Source organism: Brienomyrus brachyistius, chromosome 17, assembly GCF_023856365.1.
Source record: "Brienomyrus brachyistius isolate T26 chromosome 17, BBRACH_0.4, whole genome shotgun sequence".
NCBI classification, from domain to species: Eukaryota; Metazoa; Chordata; class Actinopteri; order Osteoglossiformes; family Mormyridae; genus Brienomyrus; species Brienomyrus brachyistius.
The window spans coordinates 16,043,364-16,054,005 of record NC_064549.1 but is presented as its reverse complement, the minus strand read 5'-3'; the positions used below and the strand labels follow the sequence as shown (position 1 = coordinate 16,054,005).

At 40.7% G+C, this 10,642-nt stretch overlaps 1 protein-coding gene across 1 annotated transcript; it reads left to right on the top strand.

Moving 5' to 3' along the window:
• The first annotated feature begins 2,754 nt into the window (after window positions 1–2,754).
• On the top strand, window positions 2,755–9,500 carry LOC125712042 (rho-related GTP-binding protein RhoG-like). Its single transcript, XM_048981668.1, has 2 exons — window positions 2,755–2,908; window positions 6,430–9,500. The coding sequence occupies exon 2, from the start codon at window positions 6,456–6,458 to the stop codon at window positions 7,029–7,031; it is 576 nt and encodes a 191-aa protein (XP_048837625.1). The 5' UTR covers window positions 2,755–2,908; window positions 6,430–6,455; the 3' UTR covers window positions 7,032–9,500.
• The last annotated feature ends 1,142 nt before the right edge of the window (window positions 9,501–10,642 follow it).

Here is a 10,642-nt window from a genome sequence, read left to right as displayed (position 1 = left end):
TATTCAGTACCAGCAGAGAATTCCCGTTACTGTGCAGAGCACAATGAAGAGGTGCCAATACTGTGTGCTGTTGAGTACTGGCCCATTTCAAACACTGTTTGAAATAATAGTTATATAGCAGCCTAACTCAGGACACAGAGTGTACAGACAGGATACACCCTAGACCGGATATCAGTTTGCAAAAAGCCTTACGTATTTACTAACTAAAATGGGAAATCAGAGTAAGGAGCAGAAAAGCCATGTTTGCAAAATGTGTAAATCCTGTGTAATACTGTGGTAGTAGCATGCATGGTATTTGTTTGTACCTGGTTAAGAAAATAATCCATAACAATAGTGTGTTTTTAAACATAGTATGAAGAAAAACTCAAAAACTGAACTGATTATGTATTAACTGAAGATGGTAGTTGAGACAAGGGAATTGGCTTGTTGGTCGCACTGTTTCCCCCAAGGCTCTGTCATAGAGGCAAAAGTATGACAAACACAGATGTGAGATATGACCTTTATCAAAATGAGTCAAGAAACAAATCCGTGTCATCTGGATATGTCTACATAGTGGTCACTCTTAAATTAGCAGGTGTGTGGAGGAGGTGTCACTTTGCATTGGACCATGCTAAAATACACACTTAGAAGGAACTCCTCCATGCCACAATTGTTGCGTGTGAGGGGTAGGAGACGTTACATAAGAGCATAAGAGCTCATACCTCACTTTTTCAGGGAGTCAAAGCTGATCCTGAGTCCTGAGCCAACCTTTCTGAACAGTTTCTTCAGTCTCTTGGCATTCCCAGCTTTTGTACTGCTGCCCCAATAATCATCTGGATGTCTTCTAAAGTGTTATCTGATCTTTGTGAATCTTATTTAAAAAAAAAAAAAAACAAACACAGCATTTCGTATTTGTCGTATCTTAATTTAGCAAATGGTTTAAAGTTTAAACCTTAAACAATCCTTGATGACGTCTTGATGGAAAAAGTATGCAAAGCATTATATTTAGTAAGTAGTGAAATTCCTTTTATTGATAATAACATCAAGTTGTTATCTTTCTTTCTGTAGCTGTTGATAAGACCTATACAGCAGTTACGAGGTATTTTTGCCCATTCATCCGTACAAAGCTTTCATTTCATGGGACGTCTTGCTTGAACTGGCTCAGATCACACCGCAGCATTTCAGTGGGATTGAGGTTGGGACTCTGCCAATCTGTAATACACAGTTCCAAAGGGTTCACAACCTTTAATCTGTGCTGCAGATGGAAAAATAAAAAAAAATAACCTTTTGTAGGACTAATGGGTGGTGTATTGCTGCAGTCACATGGCCTTAATGTGAAGGGGGGGGGGGGGAGGCGGGTGCCAAGCAACATTGTCATATATACCAACTGTTTCAGATCAGTTGATGTACTAATGTAAGCCATTCAGAAGCTGTCTTCTTTCTGACTCTCTCCAAATGTACAGGAAGCTACATACATTATACTGCACTTTTGTTTCAAAGATCAGTATGCCAGCCTTCAGGTGTTATCATTGCAGAAGATTCAGAAAGTTCAGTTTATTCTAAATTTGCACCACACAGGCCATTAAACGCCCCAACTGCGTGAAGGCTCATTTCTCTAAAAATGCATGAGTATTTTTGGACCACAAGGCGGACTGGGCTTGACACCTCTTCACATTTGTCACGGCTGCTGTAGAGCTGTTCGGGTTTATGTGCAACTTATGCGATGTGTAGACTGTGGGAGAGGAGATATTTTAGAAGATAACACACTCGCAGCATGCTGAACAGTAGTTGCAAAGTCCAACACGACACATCTCATGGTAGCAATATACCCCAAAACATTATAATTTCTTTATTTGCTTATTTCAAAATTTTATTTACTTAATCATAAATTTCTGTTTTATTCATTAAGTTTTGGTCTATGCCCATTGTATTTTTGAATCTATTAACCTACTGTTAATGGCTTGTTTTTTTTTTGTTTTTTTTTTAAATAACAGCATATTGTTATTCTTCTGGGGGCGGCATGGTGGTGCAGTGGTTAGCACTGTTGCCTCCCAGTGGACCCAGTTTCGAGTTTCCGCCTGGGTCACATGTGTGCGGAGTTTGCATGTTCTCCCCATGTCGTCGTGGGGTTTCCTCCGGGTACTCCGGTTTCCCCCCATAGTCCAAAGATTGGACTTACTAAATTGCCCGTAGGTGTGCATGTGTGAGTGACTGGTGTGTATGTGTGCTCTGCAATGGGCTGGCCCTCCATCCTGGGTTGTTCCCTGCCTCGTGCCCAGGCTCTGGACCCCCCGCGACCCAGTAGGATAAGTGGTTTGGAAAATGGATGGATGGATGTTATTCTTCTTCATAGACCTGGAGAAGTTCCTGCAAAAAAAAACCCCAACATAGACCAGCATAGCTGGTTCCCAGCATGACCAGCAAAATGTATGCTGGTTATACTAGCGTATGTTGTGTTTTGGTGTTGGTGGACCAGCTTCATGTGCAGGTAGACCAGCACATGCAGCTCTGCTGGTCCACCAGCATCAAAACACAATCCTGTCAGGGCTGTTTTTCCAGCTAGTGTACTTCTGTATTCCTATAAGTATTATTTTTATTTTACTGTTGTATTTCTGTATTTGTAATACATATCACAAACTTAGATAAGTTTGCTATAAATGTAAGCCCATAATATTAGCAGGTCATCTAATTTAAAATCAAGCCATGGGCATTTTCTGGTGAGGAGCGGTCACCGGCTAGATGCCTTGCAAATTAACTTCCTCTTACAGCAATTACTTTTTGTGCGTTAGACTTCCTCTTCGAGAATTACATTTCACTTCCTTCACGGTACAACTGCCGCTGGTGAATTGTCGTAAGGCACTTGGAGGGATCTTTAGTCCGTGATCCGAAGGAGAGAAGGAGACTTCTCGCAGGAGAAGTATTATGTTTGGTGAGATTTTCTCTGTTTCTTCTTTCTTACTGACAGAAGTGGTTAAAACTGCTGTCCCGTAACGATTTTATTTGCATCGTATTTCTAGTGACGTAGTAAGAAGTTTTGAACTGCTCCTAGTTTGTGAGTAACGGGTTTCTTTTTATCCATGTATGATTAATAGTAGTGGGAGATAATCTGGACAAGTCCAAGATCCAGTTTTTTGCGAGTCTTATGTTAGTTATTTATACTTGTCGGCATTTAAGATCATTTTCGGAGCAGGTCTTGATGTTCACTTTTAAATTGGAGAAATAGATTTGGGGTCACTCCCAAAATGTACAGGATTTCACTATAGAAATTTACGAAGAACTTAAGTCTTTGCGTTACGTTGACATTACTTAACCAGTTAATCTACATTGATCACAGTGATGCTAACGGGTCTATATGGATTGATGCGAAATGTGTTCATAATCAGGCGAAATAAGTACTGTCGATTTCTGGGCTGTGAGAACTTGACGGTGCAAATTGTTAGTCACTGGACCCTTTGGATGTGTCCGGCCAGGCTCAGTCGCACACAAAGCATCTATATCATTAGATCGTGTCGCTATTTTAACTCACGTTCATTTCAAACCCCGATGAATGAGTGTAATCGGTTGTCATCTTGGGCTCGCAAAATGAAAATGCAGCCGTAGCAAATAGTTCAGCAATCAAACAGTTATAACAAACATTTAAATGTTATAGCCGAAATGTTTCCAATAGGTTCTGTATAATTCTTTTCATCTAATGAATGTTTTTCACATTTAATTATTTAGCACTGTGTATAATTCCATGGAAGTTGAAATAAGTGTTAACGGCCCCGTTTTTATGAACCAGAAATATGTGCTTAAATGAAGGTCCTGTGGATTTGCAATGATTGTTAATGGAGCGAGCCCTGCGAGACATGTCTTTTGGCACAGTACTTAGATATGAATTGTTAATTTCAGAACAACTGCGTGAAGTTACGCCTGGCAGTAATGAAAAAAATCTGATTTTACTAAAAAAAAATTGAAAAAGTTTAACCTTAGAATATTCAGGGAGTTAACAGTGATCACTTTTGTGAAGGGGGTATTTCGTATCTAAGATGAAATTACTACCATCCCAAAGGGAAGCAACTGGTCTGCAAATCTGTTACTGCCAGACTGTACACAGTTAATTACGATCACAAATGCTACCTGATTCCTAAATTTTACGGAATGCTAAGATTGGATTTTATGATTTGTATATAGAGTGTGGATGTCTGATTAAAAGACGATAAATGAATCAAGATTTGTTCATACTGAACCTATGTGTTGATTTATTTTAAACATTTGCGAATACAAGGCAGTTCATTTCACTGAGATTGTAACATAGAGTATTAGTTAGTTAAAGCTTTAAATGGGATATCTGTGATATTAAATAATTATATGGTGTAATACTATTAATCTCGTATTTGAGCTCTATAGAAAAACAACGTTCCATGAGTCTGAAAAGTGTCACAGATTCTTATAAAACGGTCTCTGATTGAAGTAGCTGGCAAAACCATGTAACACTGGGACTGGGCAAGGAAGAGGATTTTCATCTGGGGAAGCAGCGTTATTTTCAGGGGGAACAGGGTGGGGTAGGATTGGGCCTAACGGCACACACTAAGGAAATACTGAAAGAAAGCTGGTGGGGGGGTTCAAGTGAAAACAAAACAGACAAACTGGGAGGGGAATGGCTCAGGCTTGCCATTTGATGCAGACCAGGGTTGGGACGTCTTCCTGGTAGCTAAGAGCAAAAGTGCAGTTTATACAGGTGTGACAGGTGGAATTAATCAGTGCACCAAGCCTGGTCAGCTGCCCCCCCCCCCAAAAAAAATAAAAAAATAAAATGAAATGTCTATCCTGACATCACCAAATGTTATAGTAACATGAATCACACACACTTGGCCAGAGCCATTGAAGCAGTTGTTTTACTCATTCTCTGCAGCCTCTAAAGTTTCTTTTGCAGTAGCAATCGAAAAGTTCAAAGCAAGAGACTCGGCTTGCTTGCTGTGGTGAAACTCAGCTTAAATAAACCGACCTGTATGCATAGTAGTGACTATAGATACCCTAGCGGGCCAATGCTTACTTCTTAGGTGGTTACTGCCAATGACAGCTGCTGTTCAGCTATGGGGGATGTTCAGAAACTTCTGCTTTCACCACTTGTAAGAGAAAGATAGAGAAAACTCCTATGTGTCATAAAAGTGCTATCATGCATTTATGCTTCGAAAACTATTTGCTTACAAGTTTTAGTTCCTTTTGTGGTCCTTTGTGGTTTCAGACTAAGCAATTCGAGTCAGAGCATGTCCATGCTAGAGAGTGTCCAATGCTTTGGATGGCATTGATGATGGCTTGGCTCACTAAGTCTTGACTTAATGTGGAAGACATCTGGCTTATGGATTGGTAACTAATGCTACAGAAACTGTGGGCCTAAGGTTCATGTGCAGGGCAGTCCATGTGCAGGGCAGTCCATGTGCAGGGCAGTCCATGTGCAGGTCAGGCCATGAGCAGAGCAATCCATGTGCAGGGCAGGCCATGTGCAGGGCAGGCCATGTGCAGGGCAGTCCATGTGCAGGGCAGGCAATGTGCAGAGCAGTCCATGTGCAGGGCAGTCCATGTGCAGCCTTTTGCAATATGTCCAAGTGATCCAGGCCACTCAGTTTGTGTGGCTCATTACACACATGAAGGCTGCTTAGCTGTGCTGTGGAGCTGAGCTTGGACGGACTTGGGTTTATGTGTCACTGGAGACTGGGCTGAGCTGGGTAGCCTATGACTCCAGTAATCAAACATCTGCTCTAGACAGATGACTGGGGCAGGTCCAGTGATTCTCTTTTACTCTTAATTTTTTCAGAATTTATTCTCTCCCTCCACCCACGTAGTGAAGGACAGCCGGAGCCCAGTCAGGGTGTAGTGTGAGGAGCTAAAACAGATTCTGTGTGGTTTTATATGTGTTAAACACTCATGTAAAGCAGCTAGTTCAAACTGAGACAGCAACACGCTCAGCACTGAGTTTCCATGCATAGAGCTGCAACAGACTTAATCTGCATTTCAGTGTCATTGTCTAAACTGCTTTGTTTTATGGGAAATGTCAAACAAGAAGTAAAATCAGCGCAGCGGAAGGAGAAGCATCAGAAAACGGAACAGTTGTGAATGTAATTTCCACGGCGTTCTAAAGTGGAGTTACAACTACAGTGACAGCCGTTAAATGTGCAAGCTTTATTTGTAAAGTTGCATTTAGCTACTTTTGTGCAATGCATCAATCTCGCTATATGTTGACTTTTGGTTTATAGCTCAGGAGAAATTTGCACGACTACATTTTTATTTATATGCTATGGCAGTTAGCTATGACTGCTCTGTTGTCAGAGGAAGTTTGACCTGAAATGTTTATCTGCTTGTTAAATTTTTCTAAGGATGGTGTAGCTGTACATGTACAAGGCCTATTGAGCGGTATTTTATGGGCATAGTGTATATAGGTATAAAAATAACATGTCTTGTTTATTTCAGATTGTTGAGGACGCAAAGAGGTCAGGATGCAGAGCATTAAGTGTGTGGTGGTGGGAGACGGTGCTGTAGGGAAGACCTGCCTGCTCATCTCATACACTACAAACGCATTCCCCAGGGAGTACATCCCCACAGTCTTTGACAACTACAGTTCCCAGGTGACTGTGGATGGCCGGACTATCAGCCTGAACTTGTGGGACACGGCAGGGCAGGAGGAGTACGATCGCCTGCGCACGCTGTCCTACCCACAGACCAATGTCTTTGTCATCTGCTTCTCCATCGCCAGCCCACCCTCCTACGAGAATGTCAAGCACAAATGGCACCCCGAAGTGACCCATCACTGCCCCAGCGTCCCCATTCTGCTGGTGGGCACCAAGAGCGATTTACGCTCGGATCCCGACGTTCTGCAAAAGCTGAAGGAGCAGAACCAGACCACCATCACCCACCAGCAGGGCCAGGCCCTGGCACGGCAGATCCGTGCCATTAAGTATCTCGAGTGCTCTGCCCTCCACCAGGACGGCATCAGGGAGGTCTTTGCTGAGGCAGTGAGGGCTTTCCTTAACCCTCAACCCACCACAACCAAAAAGCCGTGCGTGCTCCTGTAAAACCTCACCATCAGGTAGCAGGGTGGTTAGGGCTGTGGGCTTCTAATGTAAAGCTTACAGCCTTTAGTCCCAGATAGACCCACCTCTTTGTACCTTCGTGGATGGACTTGATTTGATCCAATGAAAACATAACGATGTATGAATGGTTATTTTTTATTGCTTTGCATAAAATGCCAACTATGCAACATAATAATAATTATTGCTATGGTGGGAAAATAAAAAAATGAAATTAATTAATTTACTAAATGAAAATAGGGAGATTTATTTTTGTAGTCATGCCTTTTGGTGGCCTATTACACATTTATATTATCATTCTTACACTCTTTGTTACTGCAAGAGTCCAAAGCTAAATTGGTAGTAAATAGATGGGGCACTATCAGGAAAAGGCCCTGGCAGGCAAAGTAATGAATGTAGACGTTGAATAAAAATGCAATTTGTTGCAGTTTTCTTAGATCCACCAACCGTACTGTTCTGTGTTCCAGCTACTTGTTTGCGCTGCATTTAGGGTAGTGTCGACACTGAAAGCTGTTCCTCCATCTGTCCTTGAGTTGTTGACCGCTTCCGCCAGTCTAGTGCTGTGTTGTAATATATGTTGATTTGACGAATGCACCTGCACATTCTCAATAGAATTTTTGCAGTCAAAATCGATTGCTTTTGTTTGGCTGTTATCAGGAACACAGATTTTCTGCTGCTTCACTGTTAATCTGAATCAGCCTTGGCTCGGATCGCGTTTCATTAATGTGGTATTCATTCGTTTGCTGCTTCGTCATTAGACGAGCTTGCAGTGCTTGAAGGGTGGGAGTGGAAGGAGTGTAGTGACAGAAGAGAGATGCCAGAAGAAGCAGCTGTTGTTAGCCTTGCACCTTGTCAATAAGGGCATTGATTCTGATGAGCAGTGAGATATACCATCTATGGATAATGCTTGAGAAAGATTAGGCAAGGACAATGTAATGGCTGCGTCCAGCATCAGAGAATAACCGAGGATTCTGTATCATAGTATATGGATCAGACATGGTTTACATGCTGGATTCCTAATAGCAATCCTGCGATTGTTTACATGTTTTAAGTCAGGCTGATATCCCAGGCTCTGGTTCTGATTATTTGGGACTGTGATGTAATGTTATTTGCTGTTCCTTCATTTGTTCCAAGAAATGTTTTTTGTTCCCCTTTCACATTATGTGCAAGTGGTTAAATGTTTTGTTTGTTTAATATAAAGTGGCAATCACTGTTTAATATATTTCCATCTCCATCATGCTTTTCATGTTATTGGTCAGTGTTTAATGGTAGGATATTGTGGATTGATAGGTACTGGACACACATGGGGGGGGTGACCTTTGGGGTTTATGGCCCACATTCTCCAGCAACCTAGACTAAACTCTTATCAAATTCAAGTGATGCATTGGTGAATTTTCCCAGGAAAGGCCTCCCAGTTGGTGGATTTGATTTGTCAGGATTTCAAAACCTTGCTTCAGCTCCAAACACTGTTGGAAAGCTGTAGCGTGGCGGAATACTGTAGCTGCAGTGTTTATTTCTCTTAGATTTTCTTTCTCCCAGTGCCAGTGAGCAAGCAACCTTCTTCTTAAGGGAAACTTATTTGCTCTGGGTTTGACTGTTTTAGATGTATTTGCTTAACATATTTTCAAATGTGGTTATACCGTTAGTGGGAGGACCCAGAGAACAGCATTTTTTTTTCACACCAGTGGAGAGGAAGGAACAAGAGTGACTGAAATGTTAGAGAATCCTTAGCTAAAAACCTTGTTGGTGCTCACCGCAACATCTGAAAAGAAGGGAAGGAATTTGACCCACTCAGAAACTCAAGATGAAGGTCTCTGTGGTGTTTTTTTCCAGAAATGTTGCCGGGTTCTATCTTTACAACAGATTATGATGGAAAAAATGTGGGAGAGAATACAATCCTGAGAAATATTTGTAATGTCTTATCTCTAATTGACAAGTATTTGGACTGAACTGATACTTCTACAAGATGTGTTAGGAAAAATCCAACATGTTGTTGACTGGCAATATAATATTTGGCAATGCAATAAAATATAGTTATTTTTAAACTGCTGCCTCTCTTTACAGAAGTTATCATAATGTATTCTTCTTAAACCATTTATTGAACGAATACCTAGTTCCTATCAATATATTATTTTATCAGCCTATTAACTTTGTTTAATGCTGTTTGTAATGTAATTCCTGTTAAAACAAGTTAAGATATATAAATTGTGTTAAGATATATAAATTATGTAGTTTAAGTGACATCTATGCTTACATTCTGACTTGAATTAATCTTTTATGACATTTGAACGTTTTTCATAAACATTCAAATTGCAATCTTTGTCTGTGAAGTGAATTTACATTAACATGCTTTTGTTGTCTATATAAAAAAATATGTACGTCATGTTGTGAAAACACATCATCCCGTTTAAAATAACAATGCATGACACAATAAATTTTATTTTGCTATCACCATGCACTGCAGGGTTTTATGCACCACTCATTATAAATTGCTGTGACTTATTTTAAATAATTATAAATATATTTATCCTTGTGACCCTGTGATGGATAATTGGTTGAAAAATGAAACATTAACATGACCCTGGATGACACTTTTGACTGTTTTACAGCTGCAGTCCAGTCATGTTTATCTTTATTTGAGGTGATAACAGAGGCCAGCAAATGAAAAACCACTAGATCAGCAAAAGATCTCTGTCTTGCTCCTTTTGCATGAAATTTCTCTTTTTACAGGACCATTTGCCTAATTTCCCACTATTGGATGTACTCTGTGTACAGATACAGTATGTAATTCTGCCAGTACAGTGCGCACACATGGTGTGATGGAGGAACATGTGGCAATTTCTGAAGCAGTCAATGGTCACGGTTCTTGTTTCCCCTGTTTGACTCTGTCAGCACCTGGCTGTGCTGCTGATGGACACTTTGTAGCATAAAGTGAAAGAGGAAACAGGGAGCATCAGTTTATATAGGAAAGTCAGTCAGCGTGTGAGTCATCAGCGCCATTAGATATTTGCTGAATTAACAGAGAAAGAGGGATAACAGAAAGGGGAAGCTAGTTTCTCTTCCTTCTGACAACCGCACAGCGCGGATTATCGTTTCTCCGTAGCTGTCTTCTTGCCCTTGGCCTTTAATTCTTCTTCACTGTGGAATTTTGCTGAGATGTTTGACTAAGGAATATCCAAAAGGAGGACCACCAGCATTCAAGCAACAGAATGTTGTTAGAAACTTATTGTTTCCTGGGTAATTTTTTTTAACTGACCATCTTATGTTGAAATACCCAGTTGTTCAAATAGTCAAGGGCTTCAGACTGAAAAGATTGTCTATGGTTGTGCAGAAATTAGAAAGGCTGCCCTGCTGTGGCACTGCATCATTGCAGGGAGCTGAATATATGACAATGTGGGACCGGCTGCCATTTCCACTCCCCATACACACCTTTCTCAAATATTCCAAACCTTGAATGTATTTTGGTTCTGTACCTACTCTCAAAATGTTCAGACAAACACATCCTAAGAGTTAAACTACCTGTAAAATTGACTTAAGTTACATTAGAGAAGTTGGTAATACTTTACTTGAGGGCAGAAATAATGTATTAGTACATT